Source organism: Labrus mixtus, chromosome 4 (assembly GCF_963584025.1).
Source record: "Labrus mixtus chromosome 4, fLabMix1.1, whole genome shotgun sequence".
Taxonomy (NCBI): domain Eukaryota; kingdom Metazoa; phylum Chordata; class Actinopteri; order Labriformes; family Labridae; genus Labrus; species Labrus mixtus.
In genome coordinates this window covers 14,271,568-14,290,311 of record NC_083615.1, presented here as the reverse complement: position 1 = coordinate 14,290,311, position 18,744 = coordinate 14,271,568, and the positions used below count along the sequence as shown (strand labels likewise).

Genomic DNA, 18,744 nt, shown 5'->3' with positions numbered 1-18,744 from the left:
ACCTTCGACCCCCATTTTAGTCTTTACAATATTCAAATTTAAAATGAATGTATTTTATGCAAATGCATTAACATCAAGTTTCAAAATGTACATTGCAGAACAGCACACTTCACTTTATCATCCTTTTCAACACTTTTCAAATACCATAGTTGTTGAATTATGCGATGATTTAAAACTTTTAATAATTTAGCACAATGTCCATCTAAACCATGTCCATGACTCATACCCAGTATCAATGGCTGATATTTTTCAAGAATACAGCAGCTTTCACATTATGTGTCTCAAATCTATTTTAAATCAGTCAACTCAAAACCAGTGTCAGAAAAAGAAAACATTATTTTTTTTTCCAATGAGCTTTTTATTGATTACTGAAAATCATTGGGATCATAAACCACATGTGTCATTCAGCCTCAGCCAAGTGCTGTGAATACAGTCAGTGTTCTTAATACAGTCAGCTAACATTAAGCTTGTGTCCACCTGGTACAAGCCGCTCACATTCTCCTCCCTTGACACACCGCCGAGACAGACAGTGTTGGTATACTCGTTCATGAGAAGCTCGATGTCGCTCCACATCACCATTTCACGGAGCTAGATACATGAAAAGAAATGTCAATCTCAATGTTTGTAAGTGAGATTAACAAGTGTCTAGGAAGGTGGTAGAAAGTCAACTCATGACGATATACCAAGAAGTGACTATTTATTTACAGTGATTAAACCAACACGTGTTAACTCAACAAAACAACAAGAGTTCAATGTAAATAAGGCAACTTCATTCATAATTAAATCAGACTAACAAACACGTTTAAGGCAGCATGTCCTCACCTCTCCTCATGCGAGAACAAATGCCTCCTGGCTTTATAGACGGCCCAATTAACAAAATGGCCGCTGCTGGGTGCAGCACAACTCAAATAGTGGGTTTACACTTTTCTCTTAAAGCAAATAAATCTAAATGAACCATTAAATTAACCTCAGATCATTTACTCAACTAAATGAACTTTAAATCATTAAATTACATCCTATCAGTAACTTCAACATGAAAGAAATGATTAGAAAGAAAACATTTCTCAGAAAAAAAACCCTAACCCCCTAAAACTTATCAATCTCATAAATACCAAGGAAGTGCTGGGCCAGCTCCTTTTAGCTGCATGGGACCACATGGGAAACTGAACAAAAAAACAAACAGAGATAAGATATGCTGTATTTTGTTAGAAACTGGTAGTTTGCGATCCAAATCATGTCTGCGTTTCTAATATATTTAAGTGAACAGTTAATCAATTACTTTTGTATCTTCATTTAGGCAAAGAAGACTTCAGCTGGTCTGACATCTTCCACAGAAGCCAAGCATAAGTTCAAATCGTCTGTTAAAAGTGATTTATCATGTGATTTCTCTGTAGGTTTCATTAGAGGATTGTAAAAACAAACTATTGTTAACAATACAGTCTTGTAAAATAAAATCAAAAATCACACTGAATCACACACCATCAAAATGTTTCATATAGAAAGGGGATGTTTCCTTTTCCATTTTACAATCAACAGAACCGAAAAAGAACCCCTTTAATTGAAACCTTCATCTGTACGCCTGTGTACAGTGGTCATGCTGGGGTGGCATAGTTTGAAGGAACCTTCTCCCTTTTTTCACCTGTGGGCACCTAATGGGCCGCTGTTTACATGTTCATGTATGAATATTCACTTAAAAAATTATTTAAAATGATTAAGCTTTGTGGTTAAGCAGATGAATTAATCTGAACTGCAGGAAATGTATGATGATGTAATTTAATATTTACAAACTGAAGTAGCAATAGTTTGTTGTTTTGTTCTTCTTGTCAGCCAATCAAGTTTGACTTCAGCTATATGTAGACTTGTAGACATTCATCAGTTCATTCTTGCTCGAAACACAAAGACCAACTGTGTGACTTTCTGCCTTCTGAAGCCAATCACTTGCATCCTTCTATCAGAGGAGCTCCATCTCCGATTGGTCAGAGAAAAAGAGTTCTCCTTTTTTCTTCCGTTCCATTTTCCTTTTCCAGTCACTTATTCTGAAGGACAGATTTGTTTCCCCCCTATTGTGAGGTGTCCTTATAAAATCACAGTGGGCCACGGTTGAGACGAGCCTGGAAACAGCTGTGGTGTATGAGTTTGTGTCTCTTGTTAGTTTAAGACTCATACATTGTGTAGCCCATTGCGCCTTTTGATTGTTTTTTAATTCAAAATTCAAAGTATATATATATAATATAATAAGTAAACTCTTTAAAAACGAGGCAGCACAATCAGAATTAGACTTACAGCAGGTTGAATATGTCAAAATACTGTAACATCCTTTGTTATGACAAGAACACGCCCATGTTGCTCTCTGATTGGTCGTCCTACGCTCTAGTGCCCATATTCTCTATTTCTATTGGTCGACAGGAAACTCTATCAAAGCGGAAGTGCCGCCTCGTAAATCAATGAAAAGTGAGCGAGAGTGAAAGCAACGTCAAGCTAGACAGAAAACACAAACAGGTATACGGAATTAAGGAAAAGTTATCTTCACAATAAAGTGTATAAATAAAGCGCAACTGTTTCACGATAACAAATTATGTTATGGTAGATATAATGTTTTCTTCAAACTAATTTACTTTTTTCTTTTTGTTTGTTTCGTTTTTTGGTGCGTTTATCACATCTAATCTTTTGGTCAGTTTTCTAGAAAACCCATTGAAGAGTGTGGGATACTGCAAAGACTTGAAGATTTTTGCATCAATTAGAAGACTGCGGGTATGAGTGAACTTTTAAAATACTTGTATGTAGCATATATTCAAATCTACACACTGTAAGAAAGTGTTAACATCCATCTAGGCTACATGAATATTTCAGCAAAAGATATCCTTTTTGAAAGGTTTACCATTAATGCCTTCATCTAATTGGAAAATTGGCTTTTAATTAACATTTACACCATACTTAATTTGTGTACATTTCATTTGAATTGGGATGTAGACCTACTTGAAATGCCTTTCAAATATTGATATTTGGCGTAGGCTATTTAATGCACATTTAAAAAAAAAAATCTTTCATATTTTGTTTTTGTCTGATGTTAAACATATTGTTTTTGTTTTGTTTTTTTAATTATATGTTGTTCTAAATTTGTTTGTATTGACTCGTTAATTAAGAAGTTAGCCTACTTCGTCTGGACAGCTCTTCCACGTAAGAGCTTTTATTTTGAAAGCTCCCACCGGAAATCCTTTACTTCAGTCTGTTGACCTTGTCGCGGTGCGGAGCAGGACCTCCGACGAGGAGTGAACGAAAAGTGGACGGAGGAGTGAACCGGGTTGTGGTTTTATGTTGTCTTACTCGTTTTTTTTGTCTGTTCCTGGTTTTGACGGATTTTTACAGCTGCGGTTCTTTTGTCCACCTCCTCTGCACCGAGAGAGTAACCCTCCCACACTGACAGACTCAAACATGGAGATAGAGAAGGAAGTAAAGAAGGTAAGATTTCCCTCCTGGTGTTCCCCATATCTCAGACTGACCGGGGAACGCCCTGAAAAGGTGTGCTGAAGACGGGGGCAGGTGGCGACAAAAGTTCAAGTAGCCTACCATTGACAGACCTATGACTCTACTCTTGTTTTTAAATTCTTGATACGAAAATAAAGTGAAAGTGGCATATGGCCTAATTGTAGCCTAGACTAGTGCTGCTATTCCTGTGTAGAGTTCAGCATTCAAACTTTTAAATGGTTCGTTGATGTGTTATGATGTGTGTTATGATGGGATTCGGACAGGGAGGGGGGGGTCATTGAGACTCACAGGAAATGGTTAAATTGGTTCCTCTTAGTTTAGGTTTTACTGCCCGGTGTAATGGTATAAAGAGTGACCGTGGTCACTGCTGACTTTCAGGCGAATGCGTCCGTGGTTGTCGTAGTTACAGAAGATGTTTAAGAAGTTTTCTAATGAATGCCTCTTTGTTATTATTATTAATATTTTTTTAAATAATAATGTCAAACTAGTCATCTGGTATATCTTTAGTAAAACTTCTAAACAAGGTCGATTATTGGTTGGGATGAGAGTCGCCAGTTAACATGGTCCCTCTTTAAACCGTAACACCGGACGTGGATTTAAATTAGAGCAGACTTGAACATTTGTATGGATTTTTACTAAGTTGAGATCTGAGAGTGAACTACAGGAGAACATCATTGCAGGGCACACGCTGTGTTTAATGGACTTTTACATTCATTGCAGTCCTTCTGCTCTGCTCCACTCATAACCCATGGACTATTTGCTTTCACACAGTTATTGTAGGCTATGAAAACATTTGCTTGCCAGAAGTTAGCAAGGTTGCACATTTATTCCCTGTATGTGAAACATGCAAAAAATCTTTTACCTGCTCTCTAAGAAGGTAAAAACAAAAAAAAGACTACAAATGTTTCAAGTAGACTTCTATGAGGATAAGTAGGTCAGTTGTCATGGATGACGGATCATGGAGCATCTTCAGATTGCTCAGATTGCCAGAGTGATGGACTTTATCAGCCAACATTTTTCTGACATTAATTCATCTTTAAAGGAAAACTTATTTCATATAGTATTTACAGGAAGCTCCTGCCTTAAAGTGGGTCTGAGCAGCTGGGTGACCCAGACACACCCGGTCTGACATCTGCTTTTAATCCCTGGAGGAGATAAGTCGTCAGCCTCTGCAGGGTCTCTGGCTGCGGCGGCTGCAGGTCGCTAGAGCGCCTTGATCAGCGGAAGGGTTTCTGTAATTACTGCCCTATTCAAGAAACATCAACCTGTGTGTTAAGGTCATATTATCCTCATGCCATCTCCCAAAATAAAAGGACCAGCTGAAGTAATAAATTGTGACTGTGAGCACACTGTGTACGGGCACATCGTCTGTAATCACCGTAATTCTGCTCAATTTCAGTTTCTGCTGGTGATCCTACTCTGAGACTCTGACCTCATCCTGAGTCATGCGCTTGTCTAAACGCCTCACTGGTTGCCGAAATTGCCACAAGCATCATATCCGAGGAACAGTTTTCAACGGGGCAGAGTGGCGCAATCCTCCTCTTGCTGAAATACATTTGAGATTTCTAAGTGATAAATCATTGAGCTGTCGAAAGTGTCAAATGGAGAGAAAAAAAACAAGGCAGAAAACTGTCTCCAAATAAAATACTGCACTAAATGGCTAATTGCCTGCTTAATGAATTGTAGAATTGTAAGAGAATGTTTTCAAATTCAGCAAACACATCCAAACCCTTCCTTTCATAAAGGGACTAGAGATAATCTCAAGGTCTGCAGAGAAACACGAGGGGGGTCGCACCACAAACAATTAGAGGAGGAACATAATCCTAGAGAAGTCTCTTCCTGTTGAATGTAGACTCACTTATACCGTTGTTTAGTTTGAGGGTGATTACATCTTTGAGCTACTTTCATCATGGCTGCAGTTACTTAGTCCTTCTTTTGAAAACGATGACAGATATGAACTTCAGACAGATGGGTGGGTGGAAGCATAAACTAGTTCAACATATTAAATGGCTGAATACATTCGTCATCTTCAACCCTCCACATACTTAAAAGACGGACTCTTTGCACAGCAGAGTGTATTTTAGTTGTGTTGATCAACAGTGTTGTGAAACCGCTGCTACAGTGTCATGTAGGGAAGTGCTATGAAGCTAAACTGTTGACCTCTTACTTGCCTCTGTTATTCAGGCATGTTGCTGCTCTGCATTAGAACTAAAACATTGAAGATTATATTCAAAACAACTAAAATAATCATTCAGTTTGTTTTCAACTTTTTGAATACCGTTAAAACTTCTACTGATAGCCCGGGCTTTTATTTACTTCAGTCTATAAAATAGAGCCCGGCCGATTAGTCGACCAGCCGATATTAGCGTACTCTGAGACTATCAGTATGGGCTAATTATATCGCAGATATTACAATATTTATTCACCAGTCAAATAGCATTTCATTTTGATTATTGTTGAATTATTACTCTTTCTGGCTGTCACCAGCAGAGGGCGCTTTATGGATTACAACAAGCATTATCACTCTCCAGAGTGTCAAGCAGTGGCGCACGTACATGTGCAGTTACTTTCCAGTTTAGTGACCATCTTGTTTTCATTATATATCTTTTTCACAAGTGTTTGATTACTTCATTTGAGGGATTAATGCAAAAAAAATGTTTATATCTATCTATCTCTACAGATTGAACATCCATCTAAGAAAGATATCAGCTGGTTAACGGTAGTGGGTTTTTTCTCTTCCAGATATCGATATCGGCGCCAAAAATCCCATATCGGTCCGACCCTACTATAAAACAACGTTACCTTTAAGTTGGACAGGCTTGAACATAAGATGGGCCTTTAATTATTTTCAAACAAAACTTGTGGAAACCATTGATGGGAAAGACGATAAAATAGTTAATGAACACCAGAAATACAATGTATCTGTGTGCAAAATTAGAATATCAATAAACAAATTAAATAAATCGTTCATTTTTAAAAAACTGCATGCAGACCTGCTTTACGGCCTGTACACATAACGAGCATCATTCTGTTGTTCTTGAGCAGATGTTGTAGTTTATGTTTAACTTTCTTGCCGTGCTGCAAACGTTTGATCCACAAACTAGGCATCAGGGCCTCTTATGAAGGCCTACTTTAATTTATCAAAACATGCAGCAACACCAGGCTAGTTAAAGGATCTGGGTCTTCAATTGGGGTAATCTTTTATTTGAAGCTTTACAGTATTTATTTTGATGTTGCAGAAACAACATGCTGTGGTCTAAGAAGCAGGTGGTCTGCTGACATTGAAAAGGCTCCATAGCCAGTGACTCCTGTCATTACAGCTGCCACTAACTGCTGCAACAAGATGACTCATGGAGATGACTCAGAGGCCTGTACTGGGTCTTTCTTGGTGTCTGAATGACCTCTCTGCGGAGTTTGTCACCAGAATTTATTAGCCTAGTTTGTGTAGTCATAACAGAACGTCACCGATCAACATTAACTTCTAACGAGTCTGTAAAACAGGGTTCAAACTGACACACACTCCAGTGACCTCTGCCAGAAATGTCGCCCTCACTGTGCTCGAGATAAATATTGAATCCTCCACCAGCCGGGAGCACTTCGTTTGGACTGCTTGAAACCCCTTCACTTACTTTTTGAGCAATGCTTGGGTAATGAGAAAACGCCCTGAGATAAGTGATGGTAGAACTCCATCAAAGACCTTTAGGTACAGAAGTTTGTTTTTGAATACTTTGTCTGGTTAGAACTCAGATTTATTGAAAAATGTATAATTGTGCAGTTTCATACGGGCAAAGTTCTTAAAATGAGTTGAGACAACATGCAAGAATGAAAGTTTGTCTTGTTTGTTTTCCATAGCTAAAGCTAAAAGTGATAGTTTAAGAATCTTAAGTTGCGTCTATGTCTGGAGCTTCTCTGAGATCCACTGCTGTATTTTCCACTTTAATCATGTTCAAATCTTTTCTTCTGCGCCTTAACGGCCGCCGTGGGAGGAAAGTCTCACTGGTTTAATGGATGCAGAAATATTGTCATCTTGGCCCCGCTGTACAAAGCAGGAGTTACTGTCTGCATTCCATGGTAGTGAGAGTCTTTTGGGTCAAAAACATCCTCTGACAAAGGAGCTGCCTGCTGGGATCCCACAGGGCTTTTTAACATCATTGAACAGCTGCCCATGTATGGTCATAAACAGCAGTAATGGCTTAAGGCTGAAAGGGGCATTGTTTGCTGCTGAAGCAAAGAGAAGGATGAAGACGATTGGAAGAGAAGTGCAGCGCACATGCCGAGAAGATGTTTAAAAAAAAACAAAATAACTGATTTTAAGCAACGAGAATTTAGGAGAAATGTTGCCAAATATTTCAAAGGCAACATCAGAAATCATCTCAACTTTGATAATAGGGGTTAAAGTGACTTTAAAAGATGCTTTTCCCCCCCTAAACTGAGACTGTATTCAAGAAGAGGACGTCCATCTGGTTGCAAAAGTGGAACTAATGCAGAATTGCCTAAACACTTGCATTTTTGTAACGGCCAGCAGGGGGCAAAAACAAGTAAATGAACTTCCTTCTCACTCAGTTTATTCCCTCAGTAAACATTTTCCTTTTTAGTTTATGGTCACATGTTAAAATCAACTAGATATAGGTGTAGCGATGCATATCCACCGTGTCAACAGCACACAGATTATTTATTCATTCTTAACTCCTCGAAGATTATCGAGGAGTCATGATAGTATTAATTTGTTGTCTCCATTACTTGTCTGCCTCAAGGAAACTGATCATTCCCTTTCAGTGTTTAAGCATCTAACACAAACTGTGATATCTTAAGTAATCGCTCTCTCTTCTGTTTTCTGTTTACAGATGACCCTCGGACACGAGTTTGGCGCTGGGGCGGCCTGTCTGAAATGCAAGGACAAGTGTGAAGGCTTCGAGCTGCACTTCTGGAGGTTTGTACAGCTTCTGTCAAGCAGCTTAGAACCATCACAGGAACAAGTGTGACAGTGAAGGGTCAGCCTCGATTCCACACCTCCTCTGTCTAGACTAGGGACAATTAATGAGCAGAAACTGCGGTCAGAGAGCATTCAGAGTTCTGCAGAACTTTGAAGCTTATCGTATTGCAAAAGTTCACCCGAGCTTCACTCTGCTGAGAGAAATCTTTGGAGCAGCCTTATGAAGCAGGAGGGGCACGCTGAAGCATGCCTGGCAGTCATAAATAAAGTCAGAGTTACTCTACAAATATGAGCAAGTTGTGTTGAGGCATGTCAAAGTGCAGGTTTTTTGAGTTCAACACTGAGCTTGTTGTATTGATACAGCAGTGTATGTAAGGTTAGAACATTTAAAAAATTTTAAATGCAATGTGCCTTAAGAGAGCACAGTTTTATTCATCGCATTCCAGAAAAGTAGAGACATTTTTCCACACTGAAACAAGCATCTGTGTATTCAATCAATTGTTAGGGTTTCACTTTTATAACACAAGACAATGTCAATATCCAACACATACACTCTCAACCAAAGTAAAACAAGCTTTCTCTCTGGCTCTGTGAAAAATGTCAATAAATCTCTAAAATATCCTGAATGCTCTTCATTCCTCTGCAGAAAAATCTGCAGAAACTGTAAATGTGGCCTCACAGAGCACAACGTGCAGATGAACTCGGAGGAGAACAAGAAGGTGGGGAAGCTGTTCGAGGACACAAAGTACACCGGCCTCATTGCCAAGCTGAAAAAGGACGGCCTCCCCAGCTACAAAGGCAACATGGTGACCATCACTCTGCCCAGTGCCTCCACTGCTTATGCTGTACCGCCAAGTGCTTTTCCCACCATTCTGCCCCCCTCTGCAGCAGCCGGGTCTGTACAGCCTGCCGGAGCTGCCGGAGCTGCCGGAGCTGCCGGAGCTGCCGGAGCTGCCGGAGCTGCTGGAGCTGCTGCACGTACAGCAGCCAGTGGTGCTCAGGCTCCCGCTCCAGGTCAGGCTCCAGGTCACGCTCAAGGTCAGGCACCAATTAGGTCTGTACCAGTCGGCGTCACTGCTGTCAGGGCCAACAAAGTGCCGGTTTCTGTGAGTGCCACATCAGCCAACGCTGTCCAAGTCCCCAAAGACGTGCCAATGACATCTGTCACCTACGAGTGGGCTCCTCCAGTGGCCAATAAGTATCTGGTAAGAGTTCAAACTCAAGTGATCAAGAGTTTGTTTGTTTTCAATATTGATCATTTATCAAAAGGGTCCCAATTATAGCCAATTTAATCCATTTGTTTAACTCAAAATGAAAGTAAATGATTGTTAAGGGAGATGCCTTGCCAACAACTTGTGCAATTTGACTCATCTCCCATTTGGACTTGTAAAGCTCTGTAAGTCTTCTATCTATTTGTTTAGTCTAGTCCTGTTTCTGTAGGACTTGTTTTGCATGTCTATCCAACCACAAGCCTCTACATCTTTTTTTTTTTTACAACAATTTCCCCCCCTACTCTCTTACTGATTGGTCGTTCGCATCTCTGTCCTTCACACAATCTTTCTTTACCCTCTCACAGCAAAACAATTCTTCTTATTTTTCGTCTGACTTCCAGGCGGTGCGTTACATCCAGCTGCTTCCAGCAGAGAAACGTCCGGTGGCCGGCACAGAGGGAGCTGCCTATCGCAGACAGCAAATGGCCTGCCAGCTGCCCGAGCACGACCAGGACCCGTCCAAGTGCCACGAGCTGACCCCCGCGGAGGTCAAACTAATGCAGCAGTTTGTCCGCAAGTACAAGGACGAGGCCCTTGGGGTGGCAGACGTCATGCTGCCTGAAGAGATGGCTCTGATTCAGGCACAAGGACAGGGTGGGGCTGGAGGGGCAGGGGTTGGTGCAACTGTAGCGGGTGTTAGTGCCGGTGGTGGAGTTGGGGGGGCTGGCTATAGACAGGGTGCTGGGGCTGGAGGGCCTGGTGTGGGGCCTATGGCTGGGGCTGGGGTCGGTGCAGGTTTTGGACCTGGCGCTGGGGGTGCAGGGGCTACAGGGCCTGGTGTGGGGCCTATGGCTGGGGCAGGGGTCGGTGCAGGTTTTGGACCTGGAGCTGGGGGTGCAGGGGCTACAGGGCCTGGTGTGGGGCCTATGGCTGGGGCAGGGGACGGTTCAGGTTTTGGACCTGGAGCTGGGGGTAGCAGAGCTGGAGCTGGCTATGGACCTGGAGCTGGAGCTGGCTATGGACCTGGAGCTGGAGCTGGAGCTGGAGCTGGAGCTGGCGCTGGCGCTGGCTATGGACCTGGAGCTGGACCTGGAGCTGGAGCTGGAGCTGGCTATGGAGCTGGAGCTGGCTATGGACCTGGACCTGGAGCTGGAGCTGGACCTGGCTATGGACCTGGAGCTGGCTATGGAGTTGGAGCTGGTGTTGGACCTGGAGCAGGACCTGGTGCTGGCGGTGCACTTTCAGACCCCAGTACTGGACTATCTTTTGGATTTGGACCAGCAGAAGGAGCTGTGGGTACCACTGCCACAGCTGGAGCAATGGGGGTCCCTGGAACTCAGCAAGCTGGACTACCACAACAGGCCTTTGTAAGTACATTATATTTATTTCTCATTCTACCTGTCTGTCATTCTCCTCCACATTTACACTTTATTGGCATCCAGGCCAGATTAGTGGATCAAAATCCTGTCGACAATACTAGACAAGTATATTTATTGTAATGCACTTGTATGGAAAGTGTACGAATATCTTGTATCATCATAGCTGATTGCACATTTTCCCCAGCCTTAATGTTATAATTTGCTCGGCCTCTTTCACTGCAGTTTTCATAATAGAGCACTTGTGTGTGGAGTTAGTGTCCAAGGATCTGGTCTGAAAAGAGTTATGTCCAGCGAGAAGGAAAATGTGACGTCTTCATTTCTTTTCCACCCTCTCATTCTGGTTGAATGTACTCTGCATTGACCAATCAAAATATATTTCAAGGACACAACTCATGAAAATGGTTTTGACTGCAAAGTAGTAGCTAGAAAAGTGTCAAGTTGACACAGACACTCCCTCAGTGTGAAGAACAGGCGAGAGCTCCCATAATAGCAGACATCCGGCCCTTCTTTCCACAGAGGGTACTGTAACTATAGTGGGCTCATAATGAGAATGTCAAAACGTTGATACTGCGATACTATTTGATATCATGTGTTTTAAAATGATCTTCAGTCATATTATTCTCCAAAAGCTGCTCCTAAAAAGCGAGAGAGCACGGTCTAAATTGTTAAAATACATTTGCTGTACCATAACATGGACAACACATTTGTACAGGAGTTTTCCTTCTGTTTTTAGTTATTAAAGTTATGACTGACCCAATGTTAAGTGCAGAGTAGGGAAGAGTGGGGTGAGATGAGCCAGTGGGTAAGTTGACGCACCAGCTGTTTCTAGGCAACTATTTCCATTTCCTCGTCATGTGACCATACATTCAGTTGGCACTTATTCGTTTCTATCTGGCTGTGAAAGGAAGAAGCACATTGAAGAGGGAAAAGAAAAGTCACCACTTCTATCACCAAAGTACATTTTGTGCATTTCAGGGATAATAGCTGTTAAGTCACAGCAAAGTAATCCAGGTCTAAAGTTTTATAGGACACATGTTGGTGATTTGCTAACATATAAAAAAAAAACATTTGAATCATTAAGCTAAAGATTAGCACTGAAGTGCTAAGCTAGGACGTTGTTTCTAAAATGTTGGCTGTGGTGCAAAGTGAGCCAGATGCTGTGAGGTAAACTGAACCAGTGGTTCCCCTGCAGCCTTCATAGATGGAACGTTGACTTGTTGTTTTCATTATGCAGTGCTCTTAAAGCTCAGACTGCTCTGTTTTCTTCACAAGTTCCAAATCTGTTAAAATGTTTTACAAAATGTCAAATTAGGACTGAAACTACTGGAGGGAAATGACTAATTTTCTCTGATTTATTTAGTCATTTATGTGACTGGATGATAACTGGAGTTATTTGAATATGAAATGATACCAAATATTAAACTTCAGTATGATTTTGATAATAATCAAATAAGGTCAAAACCTGTTTTATTCAAGGTAACTCAAATAGAACTCCTGGACTCCCAACATAAGGTTCATTTTTTTAAATTTTGGATTTTTAACTAAGATTGCAGGCAAACTCCATCACACTGTCCTCATTGGACAAAAACATTTACAACCTTCTTCAACCAGCAATCATCCAATATCTCTTCACATTTATCCCGCCCCTGCTTGGGGAGGTCCCTCCCTCAAGTCTGTGATTCACACATTAAAGTGATTCCTCAGAGTGTAAGGAAATTCAAAGGTTGAATTCAGTGAAAGTAAATGTGAAACCAGACAAGTACCAGTGTTTAAATAGTTTTATGCATTTTTCCCCCCAAGTACATTACTTTCAGTAACAAAACAAAAGTGAGTGTAGGTCACAGTCAGGACACTGGAGGGCGACATAAGACTACCTTTAACTTGGGCGTCACTGCACACGATGATGAATGTTGGTGTAATTATGTGTCATAAGTCACCAATGTAGTTTATTTAAAGATATCATCATTCCCACATGCAAGCAGCTAACTTTCACTGTATGGAGCCCGCTGATTTCTTTCTGCTTTAAGTGTTTCTGTGGCCCGTGTCTAAAGAAGGCTCTTCATATTGAAGCAATAATCAGCAGTAGTTATGCAAGAATCAAGAGGACATGAACCAGCATCTACTTCAATGTGTGATATCTTAATTGTATTTACACTTAAGTTATTTTTTATTTTGTTGTTCTCACTCTTTTTGCTTCCTCCCTCCTCATCTTTCCTCTCAGTGTTCATGGCTGCACAAAATCTAGTCCACCCCCTTCCCTCCTGGCAGAGAGTGTCTTTAACGGCTTTATATTAACGTATCTCTACCTTCACCTGAACTCCAACAGCAGTCATCTCTTCTTAATTAACAGCACCAGGGTCAGGTCACAGTGAGCCTTTGGACTATAAAGAGGGAATTCCATCCATTCAAAGCAGTAAAATGTGCCATTCTCCACCATGCAGGGAGTTATGCAGGACAAGAAGTCCAAGCACATGTTTCCAAGTAAAATAACCTTCAATTCAGTTCAAAGGAGATGAACTTGACTTTGAAATGGACTCAAAGAGGAGGAGATTGGTCATTGTGTAAATCTGCTGAAAAGTTCTGGAAGGATGTCATAATTCTTTGTTATGACTGAAGGGGATGAAAGAAAAAATGTTTGGGAACAGGATGCAACTGACTGCTCTAACACAATGTATTCATCTATATAATACATGCACTGTGTCATAAATAAGAGAACTGAATAACAGTCAAGGCAAATATGAGAACAAATGAGGGCTGAAACAAGCTATGAATGAAATGATTTGACAAAAAATATAACGGTTAATCTAAAGGGCCAACAGGGTACCCCGTCCACAGCATATAGGTTCTCAGGTGCGCACGGTTGCAGAAACATACCATGATAAAAAAAATCCAAACACTGTGGCACGCTGAAAACAACTTTTATTTTCAATGTGCCTCAGAGTTTTGATCTATTAAACATATCATGGTCACATCTTTTCCAATCTGACAATAGACTTACTCTGAAGACATATTTGATCACCATTTTTTTTACATTTTATTTTGTAGGCTTCATCATCAATGGGAGAATTAAAACCTTATTTATGATCAATCAGTAATGGATCCCAGGTTGCAAACTTATTAATGAAACTAAACAAAATTAAGAGAATCAGCTTGACATTAAATGTAACATATTATGCAAAATACACTTTGCAATGTGCTTAAACAGGCCGTTTGAAGATTTTTCCTTTGTGACATCACAAAGGGCAGTAACCCCTCCCCCAGGTGGGTGACACTCCCACAACTAGGTGTCTATTCAGCCCTCTTAGTCTGCCTTCTCACTGTAAACAATCGAGCACGGTGAAAGTAAGCCCTAGGCCAACCAAGCCCTTCCAGAGGGGGCGTGGTCAGACACCGCTCATTCGCATTTAAAGCTACAGACACAGAAACAGCCTGTTCTGAGCAGGGCTGAAATAGAGGGGTTTATATGCATGATCAAATACAGGATTTAAGTGTATTTATAAAAACAAACTTCATAGATATGTTTTGGGGAGCTCTGAGACTTATTTAAACTCTTTGGAAATGAGTATAATATGTGATCTTTAATGGAACGTTACATCCACGTGTCAAAATGCTGACAGAGATGGGCCCTCAAATCAGATTCACCACCAAACTAACCATCTCTGTGTTTCTTCTCTCCTACGTAGTCCTGCCGTCAATGCCAGCAGCCGATGGGTCGGGGCGAGCCAGCTGTGTACGCTGAGCGAGCCGGCTACGACAAGCTGTGGCACCCAGCGTGCTTCGTCTGCTGTACCTGCAACGAGCTTCTAGTGGACATGATCTACTTCTGGAAAAAAGGCAAGCTGTACTGTGGACGCCACTACGGGGACAGCGAGAAGCCGCGCTGTGGAGGCTGTGATGAGGTGAGAGAGGACATGAACATATCAAGCATTTCAGAGTTTTCTGAGCTATTAGTATTTTGTGATATTTTAATTTAGACATAAATATTGTCTGATTTTGGAAGCTGAATGGAAACTAATCATGCATGCATCAATTCCTCTGAGGTTTCCAAGGTTCATTTGTTCTTCATTTTTCATTTGTCCCTGAATGCTACACACGAGGGAACCTTAAACCAGGTTGTAGCAATTTTCAATCAACATTTTTATGGGTGTGTGTGTCCACAGCTGATCTTCAGTAATGAGTACACTCAGGCAGAGGGACAGAACTGGCATCTGAAGCACTTCTGCTGCTTTGACTGTGATTGCATCCTGGCTGGAGAGACGTACGTCATGGAGAACGACAAGCCCGTCTGCAAGCCGTGCTACATGAAGAACTACGCTGCGGTGAGACACACTTTCTCTCTGTTTGTTTCAACACTTGACATTCCAGGGTTCCCTTTTTGCAAGGCTGTTTTTGCAAACTACAATTTAGGTTTTTTTGGACCTTCATGGCACCCATCTCATTGAAAATCATGACAGAACCCCAAATATGCAAGTTCTGTTGAGACCTGAGAGTGATATGTGAATATGTTTGGTTCAAATAAAGGTAGTTACCTTGAAAACAACAGGGTAGATGTGTTTATCGCTTGAGTGAAACAATCAACTCAAGAGTGAAGTAGGCAAACACAAAAAGGTATCTGAGGCACTCTGTTACTTTACAAACGTTCAAAAGCCTTTATGAAGCTAAAAATGTGTGGCACAGTGACGCCTTTCAGCTCATCAGAGCGTTCATCAGGGAGCACAAGTCATGGAAGTATTCATGTTAGTCATATGTTAGATTCATCCGCCCAAAACATATTTAAACAGTAGTGTACAACAAAAGTACTGAATATGTTGAGAGAAAAAAAGAAAGTACATAGTTTATACAGTATGTGTGTGTGTGTGTGTGTGTATGAAAATAAAACAAAAAAGAAGTACCCAATAAAAGAAAGGAAGTAAATACAAAAAAGGACATTTAGTTTGTTGCTGGTTATCTTGATTGAGGGCCCACGCAGCTCCTAAACTTTGCTGTTTTAAGAAGAAATGACCTCATGCAGATCTAGATCCTTTCTGACTTTAAGCCATGACTTCATGTTGTTGCCTCCCAGTGGTATCGTCTGAGAAGAACAACAGTCATCATTATTTGGAACAATGCTGTTTTTGACATGTTCTTCTTGCAAAAAATTGGGGTCCTGACCAATTTAAAAGGGTCTCACCAGGGGCGCCAAGTAGTTAGCGGGCACCCACCATGTACTGAGACTGAAGTCCTCGAAGCGGGCGGCCCAGGTTCAAATCTGACCTGTGGCTACTCTCCTGCAAGTCGTTTCCCACCCTCTCTCTCTCTGTCCCTGATTTCAGACTCTATCGACTGTCAAGTCTCACACACACATTGAAGAGGAACATCATGATAAAAGTCAAAGTTAACAATAGCTGTAAATGAACACTGGGAGGAAGTTTCAGGTTACATAATTTACATATTAAGCAATACTACAGGTCTGTTGGGCAGTGGGCCCACCAGAGAATAAACCTTCATAGAGGCAAATAAGGTGGTGAACAAACACATCTGGAATGACCTACACAAACACGACAATGGACATCATGTTCCTCACAAAAAAAATCATTTTCACTGAATAAAGACTTCAATGTCAGGACACGCTGATTTTTCTGTAATGTCTCACTAATTTCTGGGCAAAAATAAGAAGACATTTTTACTTCCTAATTCTTTTTAAGGACCAAACATTTTAAGCTTTTTAATCTTATTTTTCTGAAAAACGATTTTCCATAATTAGCAGTACTCAAAAAACGTTTTGCAGAAAACAGCACATTCCAGTATTTGTTATATTTTACAGTCCTACTGCATTTGATATGCTCTTTGTATCTTGTTTGTCCTTTTTTTTCATCTATTTACTGAAGAGAAGTTAATTACAAAAATCAAAAACTGTTCATAAAGCACTATGAAAAGGAAGTAGACAAATACAGAGATGTAAAAAGGTGACTTTGTGACTTGACATCATTGTATCCTGTCATCCCAGAAATGCTCTTCCTGCCAGAAGGAAGTGGAGCCCGAGGCCCAGAGGGTTTCCTACGGCGATCACCACTGGCACGCTGCGCCCGAATGCTTCAAGTGCTCCGGCTGCTCCAAGTGCCTGACGGGCCAGCGCTTCATGGCGGTGAAGGCCTTCCTCTTCTGCTCTGTGGAGTGCAAGAAGAAAATCATAACTTAGAGGGCCAAACATCTTCTCCAACACAACCACTTGTAAAAACCAGAACAGACTGAACTCCAACTAGAACCAGAGCAGGGAAATCAAACACTGGTGCAGATGGATGAGGGCAGATGATATAATAATGTGGTTTTGTTAGCGATACAGAGTGCCTGATATCTCGAATGTAGCGATGTATAATAATAATAATATTGATAATGATGAGTCTATTTGCTATTTACATTTCCATTTGTCCTCTGCCTTATTATCAGCCGTCTGTCTTCAACAAGTACTTTTTGTTGCTTTTCTTGCACTGTATGTTTTTCTACTGATGAGATTCTTTTTGTATCGGTTGGAGAAAGAGATCCACTATTTAGTGTCTATTAATGTAATTGGGGTCGTTTAACCACTTAAGAATCGACACTTTCTTTCATATGTATCGCTTCCATCGTACAGGAGACTACTGATCTTCACTCTCCTCGATGCAGCAACGTGATGAGCAATAATAGCCAGGTTTAGGGTTTGATTTAGCTCCAGTGCACTGTGTCAGATCCAACTCAAGTGAAATAATCGTACTTTTCCCTCACATCATTATGCGACAGTATTTCTGTGATTTAAGGAATTCAACATGATCACAGTGTTGAGAGGGTTGGAATTAAATTGACCAAACTACAATTGCAGTGTTTTCTTTTAGCCTCAAGCAGCAACTTTTGGTTTCAAATACTTCAATGAAGTGAACAGTAGTGTTTTCATTCATAGAGTTTGGAACAAAACAAGTATACAGTATTTCAGTATACACTCTGGTTATCAGAGTATGAGGTACAGCTGTAGAAACTATTGCTGTCAGCGGTGTGATGACGAGTGGTATAAAGATAAGTGGGTTTCTTATGTAATGTCTCCTCTGTAAGGTACGGAGCCCCTAAAGTCCAAAAAAAGTAAAAAAAAAATAAAAAAATAAAGGGGTGTCAAATCATTCAAATTTTAAATCTCAATTAATCGCTAAAATTCAAAAGTTAATTGTGATTAATCACGTTTTTAATCACATGTTTGACATTTGAATATTTACATTTATAAATAAAAAGTGTTAGGCTTTGCTTTTGGAAGTTTTGTACTGTCTTAAGCTGTGAGTCGTTTACTTACTGTTTGAATTGAACACTGCTTTTATTTTGAAATAAAGTAGGGACATTCTGGTAGGTCAAAGGTTACGACATTAACATATCCACAGAAAATGTATCAAAGGAACGGTAAAAAAGTTTTTACTTTTTGACTTTGGACTCGTCAGCTGAGAGTTTTTTTAAGTGAAATGAGACGTTCAAAGATGCAGCAATTTTGTTCTTTTCCATCACTGTGACTACAGGGAATCACTGATGAGCCTTATCTACAGTGGCTCTAAAGGGACAAAATAGCCTGTGATTAATCGTGATTGAAAAAACTAATGCATTAATTTCAGACCTTAAATAATCACGATTGACTATTAATGGTGACAGTGAAAGAATATTATTCTGTATGAAAAAAATAGTTTCACATGATAATAACATATGCACACAAGATGATAACTTGTGCACAAATAATAATAATAAG

General features: G+C 40.6%; 1 protein-coding gene across 1 annotated transcript; it reads left to right on the top strand.

The window, feature by feature from the left end:
- Positions 1 to 3,240: 3,240 nt before the first annotated feature.
- Positions 3,241 to 18,257, top strand: tes (testis derived transcript (3 LIM domains)). The gene is made up of 7 exons (XM_061035978.1): positions 3,241 to 3,459; positions 8,331 to 8,416; positions 9,066 to 9,624; positions 10,032 to 10,997; positions 14,693 to 14,908; positions 15,170 to 15,328; positions 16,996 to 18,257. Exons 1-7 carry the CDS (start codon positions 3,313 to 3,315, stop codon positions 17,185 to 17,187), a joined length of 2,325 nt encoding a protein of 774 aa, XP_060891961.1. The 5' UTR covers positions 3,241 to 3,312; the 3' UTR covers positions 17,188 to 18,257.
- Positions 18,258 to 18,744: the final 487 nt, after the last annotated feature.